At 55.4% G+C, this 6,410-nt stretch overlaps 1 protein-coding gene across 4 annotated transcripts in view; it reads right to left on the bottom strand.

Moving 5' to 3' along the window:
- PHLDB1 (pleckstrin homology-like domain, family B, member 1) overlaps positions 1-6,410 on the bottom strand; it is a 53,152-nt gene that overhangs the window by 32,457 nt on the left and 14,285 nt on the right. For all 4 annotated transcript variants that reach the window (XM_011926899.1, XM_011926898.1, XM_011926900.1 and 1 more), the window contains one exon: positions 1,621-1,746. In XM_011926899.1, the coding sequence (XP_011782289.1) occupies positions 1,621-1,746 (126 nt within the window). The remainder of the gene's footprint in view (positions 1-1,620; positions 1,747-6,410) is intronic.

Below are 6,410 nucleotides of genomic sequence, written 5' to 3'. Positions count from 1 at the left end.
AAAAAAAAAAGAAGAGGCCAGGCATGGTGGCTCACACCTGTAATCTCAGCACTTTGTGAGGCTGAAGTGGACGTATCACCTGAGGTCAGGAGTTCGAGACCAGCCTTACCAACATGGTGAAACCACACCTCTACTAAAAATAAAAAATTAGCCAGGTGTGGTGAAATGCACCTGTAGTCCCAGCTACTTGGGAGGCTGAGGCAGGAGACTCACTTGAACCCAGGAGGTGGAGGTTGCAGTGAGCCGAGATCGCGTCACTGCACTCCAGCCTGGGCGACAGAGTGAGGCTCCATCTCAAAACAAAAAAAAAGAAAAAAGAAGGGCATTATACAAAGAAGATGGGCACCTGCTGCAGAGCTGGCCAGAAGTTCCAGGGGCTCCTAGTCTAATAGGACGTCAGGGCCTCCCACCATAGGAACCAGAGGCCCAGGATTAAAAAAAAAAAAAAAAGGAAAAGAAAAAGCCTCCAGGGCTGGGCGAGGGGTGTGTCTTCATCCTATCAGAGGTAGGGGAGGGAGCTGGTGCTAATGGCTGGTTCCTGGAAGCCAGGCTGCCAGCAAGGAGGTGAAGCTCAGTGCCTCCAATTATCCCATTAAGCCATGCCAGCAAGAGCCTGCTTTTGCCATGCCTCAGCCCTAGTCAACCATAGAGGAGTCCCTGGAACCACTGCCCCAAACAGCTAAGGGAGTGACATGACAAGGCTGGGGTGAGGGCAGGGTAAAATTAACTAGGGAGTAGACTGGGAAACCAGGCTTCTGAGCCCCCAGAGGACTGGAAAAGATTGAGGGTGGGGAGAAGAGAAGAGAAAGACTTTGCAAGACTGAGTCTGGGCCCAAAATTATGGGGACTGTGTGGGATATAGTCAGAGGGGTTGCCATGGATACTGGTAATCCCAGTGACCACTCACCTTTCTTCACGTCCCCGGGCTATCCACTTAGGCTGCTGATACCACCCCCCTAGGTGTACCTGACATCCATGTCCATCTGCCCCAGCACCTGTCACCCCAGAGCCATCTAAATGCCAGCACAAAGTCTGAGATGGTAGACCCAATAATAGCCTCCTGGTCTGCACCCCACCCCCTATGCAGCTGGGCTGAGGGGGCCTGTGTTGGTTCCCCAGAACAATCACCAATTCTCTTCTGGGGATCAATAATTCACACACAAAATACAGCTGCTCCACTGAGTCATCAGCGGGCAGGGCATGGAGTGAGGGTTGGGCGAGGCCCAAGGACATGATCCCCACCACAGCTTACAGGGAGTTCAACCTAATGCTTCCTTCTGCCCCTCAGGACACCCTAGAGGGTGAGCCTCCCTGTGGTGACACAAGTGGGCCAGAGTTCCAGATATTGAGTGGCAACCTCCAGGGCAGTGGGGTACAAGCTGGCAGAGCCCGCTATCCCTCAAGACACATAATTTCCCAGTTTTAGCTAAGCAGCACTGCCTTGGTTAGCTCTCAGTGGTCCCACTGCCTGGCATTCTCCACCAGCCCATGGCCGGTGGCAGTGAGCCCAGATCTTAGGTACTGTCTTGCCCTAACACTCCAAGTGTGGCTGAAATGAGCAAGGAGGACTGCTGAAGGAACACCTCAGCCCCCTGCGCCCCCCCCCACTCTGGTACCTACCAGGAACAGGGCTGTAGGGGGGCCCAGGGGCTCGGCCCCCTGCTGGAATCATGCTTTTCATCCACTTGGCTTCAGCCGGGTGGTTAAAGCGAAGGAAGGTGGACTGACCCAGGCACAACATGCAGCCTGCAGAGAAAGCAAACACTTGAAGACCGGGTGTGGTGGCTCCCACCTGTAATCCCAACACTTTCAGAGGCAGAGGCGAGTGGATCACCTGAGGTCAGGAGTTCGAGACCAGCCTGGCCAACGTGGTGAAATCCCATCTCTAGTAAAAATACAAAAAATACAAAAATTAGCCAGGCATGGTGGTGGGTGCCTGTAATCCCAGCCACTCAGGAGACTGAGGCCAGAGAATAGCTTGAATCTGGGAGGCAGAGGTTGCAGTGAGCTGAGATCACGCCACTGCACTCCAGCCTGCGTGACAAGAGCTAAACTCTGTCTCAAAAAAAAAAAAAGGAAAAGAAAAGAAAAGAAAGAAAGAAAACACTTGGCAGGGCAGAAGCTACTCCACCTCACAGCACTAGCAGGCTCACCTCGGCTCTAAAGACCCATCCCCACCTGCTCTCAGAGTCCACATAGTCCACACCTGACCCTGCCTGTGCTTGAGATGGGCACCTCCAGGGCTCCGCAGCACAAGATAGAGTAGAAAAAGTACGGGTGAGTGAGTCCCAAGAACTGAGTCCTTGTCCTAACTCCTCTTCTTACTAGCTGTGAGATCTCTGGGTGAAGTCACTTCACCTCTGAATCTAGTTCTCTTAATCAGAAAAATGGGGACAATACCACTGATCTTGTAGGGTTAATAAGATAGTGTATGTGAAAGTACTCTAAAAATATATACAGAGAGGCCAGGCGTGGTGGCTCAAGCCTGTAATCCCAGTATTTTGGGAGGCTGAGGCGGGCGGATCACCTGAGGTCAGCAGTTCGAGACCAACCTGGCCAACATGGTAAAACTCCATCTCTACTCAAAATACAAAACTTCACTGGGAGTGGTGGCATGTGCCTGTAGTCTCAGCTACTCAGGAGGCTGAGGCAAGAGAATTGCTTGAACCCAGGAGGCAGAGGCTGCAGTGAGCCGAGATCACGCCACTGCACTCCAGCCTGGGTGACAGGGCAAAACTCCGTCACACACAGACACACACACACACAAAAATGTTCAGAGAATACCGACACCCCTGTCCCCCAACCCCACCCTGTATGCATGATCCATCTATCTGCCCCTTGGGGAGAAGGGTAGAAGAGTCAGTCTGAGAGGCAGCAACTTCCAGGGTCACACAAAAAAGCTCTGAGATAGGGAACAAGAGGAAAAACCATAGATCAGTCAGATGACCTGGGGGGGGTCCTGAATTTGCTCCCACTCGTTATTGTTTTGTGACCTTAGGAGAGCTGTGTGCTGCAAGTCTAGGGAGTGATCACCACCTTTCTTTCTGACTAAGCACCCTCTGCATGCTCCCTGGTCTCCCCTGGCATCAGGCCAAGACTAGGCCACTGGGCCCGGCCTCAGCCAAGCACATTCCCGGGCAGTAGACACAAGCCCAGTCCTGCCCAGCAAGCGTGAGTACCTGGAGGGGAGGGCATGTGGGAGCTGGAAAATGTAGCCAGGGGCACCAGGAGTGTGCACAGTGGCACCAGGAGTGTGCACAGTGGCAGGTGTGCCCACAGGCGTCTAAGTGTAGCTGGCAGAACTCCACCTCCCAGCCACACCAGGTGCTGGAGGGCTCCCGCAGAAGATACTATATTGGGAGAAGCCAGAGCCCTGTTGCTCTCTACCACCAATCCTTCCAATTTGTCCACACCCCTGGCCCCCGGTCTCAGCCTCCTGTCTACCCAATCTGGTGCCACTTGGCACCCCAAGCTTCACGTCAGTCTAAGACTGGCAGAGGAGTCTACATTCCTGGACGCTGAGACAGTTCAGCTCAGGCAGGCCACAAGGGCAAGGGGCATCCCAGGCCACGTGGGTACCTTGGCAGGTCCCTAACTAAGAAGCTCAGGAGCCTGTTCCTGGGATCCTGGGCATTGCTTGGGTTGGGGGTTTAGTAGGCTGAGAAGCCCATGGCAGATAACCATAGTGGATAAAGCCACTCACTATCCTGGCATACACAAAGGCCCTCCCAGGTACCCAGACACCAACAATTCTAAAGGAGAGAGAGGGAGCCTTCCCTGCCAAGTCACCAGTCAGAGAAGAGGATCCCACAGTATTCATAACTGGAATAAATGATAGCCAACCACACTGTCCACATAATTACAACCACAGCTGTTTCAGAAAGAGCCCTGTCAAGCCCCTCCCCCTCCTTTTAGCCATTTAACAAGCTTATTAGTGATGAGTTCACAGGGTCTAGACAGACCCACTCAACCCAGGGTCGTGGGTGGTGGGGATCAGGAGCCTGACCACACAGTCCAGGCTGGGAAGGAGGTGGGGAGTCTGAGTGGATTCCAGTCCAGAAGTGCCAGGCCCACCCAAGTAGGATGTAGGCATCTAAGGATCCTTCGCTTGGGCCCCTATAGCTGTGTGTTTTCTGCCCCTTCCTCAGCCCTTCACCCTCCCCCACATAAGGGGGTGTGGCCGTGCTGCCTCTGGGCTATAAATAGTGATGCCAGGCACCAGAGCTGGATCCGTATTAATAGAGCAGGCAGGAGAGCAGCAGGACTGAGAGCAACCCGGCTCCTGCCCAAATTAACTTTCTATTTGCATGCAGAAGCTTCAGGCATTGCCCTAGTGCTGGCCCCTACAGCCCCTAGGGGTCTGGCCAGCCTGTTTCTGGGAAGAAGCCTCCTCTCCGCCCACTCCCACCCCACACCCCCAAAGGCCAGCCCTTTCAGGAAGCCCAGGAACCCCTGCCCATCCTGCCAAAGTCATGGTCAGTGTCCCCCATGCCCAGAGGGGATCAGGGTCCAGCTGTGTGCAGGTGGGTGGAGGAGCTGCACCTCTGGAGGGGAAAAACTAGGCGAAGGAGAGGGTGAATCCTACCTGTGAGAGATGCAGAGGAGAAACACCAACACAAACAGGCTCACACTCATACACACTCATAGTAACACAACAGACTCATGGGCGTACATGCTCACACACTCTCAGAGCTACTGTCACTGCCCTCCTGGTCACACAAATAGAGTGGATTGGCCAAAGGGAGACCGAGTGAAGGGAATATGGGAGGAAGGGCCTTGGTCTTTCCTATGAGAGACCCTCCTTGGCCATAAGGTAGACTCCCCTCATTCTAACCAGGACCCTTTAACCTTATCTGAGGGAGGTGAGTCCTAAGGAGGGGGCTGCCGGAGCGCTGGGGAAGATAAGGTCTACCGCCTGAGAAGTGCCCCCAAGCCCAGAATCCCCATTTAGAAATGTTCAGGGAACACACACAATCGAGTCTTTCCGCCTCAAGCTCCCAAAGAAGGTCAGAGGACCCCATGCCCCTCCTCCCGCCCACCCTCCTCAAGACGCCCCTCCCAGCCTGAGCTTCTCCAAGCTTGGCGGCTTGGGGGCTGTGGCTGGCCCGGGGCTGAGGACTCACCGCCGAAACCGGACCTCCGGACCGCTCGCCCCCGCTAGCTCAGGCCCTCCAGGTCCCGGGCCCGCCTGGGGCCTTTGAGGGGGCGGGCCGACCTCCCGAGCCGCCGGCTCCAGGCTCGGAGCGAGCAGCGAGGCAGCGAGCAGCCGCCAATGCCCGGGGAGGGGCGGGCCGGCCACCAGCGGCGGGGGAAGGGAGCCAGGGAGGGAGGGACAAAGGAGAGGAGGAGGGGAAGAGGAAGTGATGGAGGAGACGAGTGGAGAGCTGGATGGAGAGGGCGGGGCGGGAGGATGCAGAAAGGCAACCGGCTTGGGATCCTGGACCCGGGGCAGGAAGAAAAGTGGGCGGGAAGGAAAGGTTCAAGGGAGGTGACTGAGTGAAGGAAAGGTGAGAGGTAAGTAAAGAGACCAGAGAGTGAAGAGCCAGGAGCCAGGAGTCAGGAGTGAGGCCAAGCAAAGGACAGGGTCTCATTCCCAGCCCGCTGTGGTAAAGAGGTCAGTGGTAGCCGGGCTGGCCGGCCCTAACTGGCTATAGTACCTTGGGCCAGTCACACCCTCTGACCTCGGCTTCCTTATCTACAGAAAGTCAGCTCTGACATTCCATGGGTCCATATCTGAGGGAGAGAAGGAGAGGAAAAGAGCAGGGGCTCTACAGGTCCAGCTAGGTCACTAGGTCCTGCTCTGGCCCTCAGGCTGTCACTGTAACAAGGTCACCCTGGGCTAGGAGTTCAGGCCAAAGCAGTGCTCTGTACAATGCAAGCACTCAGCCCACCTCCTGTCTCCACCCTAAACACCTCCTCTTCCGGCCCCACTCCCCGTAGCCCAACCCATGACCCTGGACCAAGGCACTGCCCTTTCCAGCCAGCCAACTTTCTGGGCCCCTGGAAGCCAGCCTGCACCCCAGCCACAACCTCCAGTTGTGCTCGACCCAGCAAAGAGCCCTCCGAACCCAATAAGGTACCCATCCTACTTGGGAAACAGATATCTGGAGCCCCCAAAGTCAGGCTGAGATTCTGAGTCAGGGAGGTGTTTTGTTTTGTTTTGTTTTTTTCTGTTTTTTTTGAGACGGAGTTTTGTTCTTGTTGCCCAGGCTGGAGTGCAATGGCGCGATCTCGGCTCACTACAACCTCCACCTCCTGGGTTCGAGCGATTTCTCCTGCCTCAGCCTCCCATAGCTGGGACTACAGGCATGCACCACCACACCCAGCAAATTTTGTATTTTTAGTAGAGACGGGGTTTCTCCACGTTGGTCAGGCTGGTCTCGAACTCCCGATCTCAGGTGATCCGCCCG

The sequence above is a fragment of the Colobus angolensis genome, unplaced genomic scaffold (assembly GCF_000951035.1).
Source record: "Colobus angolensis palliatus isolate OR3802 unplaced genomic scaffold, Cang.pa_1.0 Scaffold7, whole genome shotgun sequence".
Classification (NCBI taxonomy): domain Eukaryota; kingdom Metazoa; phylum Chordata; class Mammalia; order Primates; family Cercopithecidae; genus Colobus; species Colobus angolensis.
The sequence above is the reverse complement of the archived record's forward strand: the minus strand, read 5'-3'. Positions and strand labels throughout refer to the sequence as shown.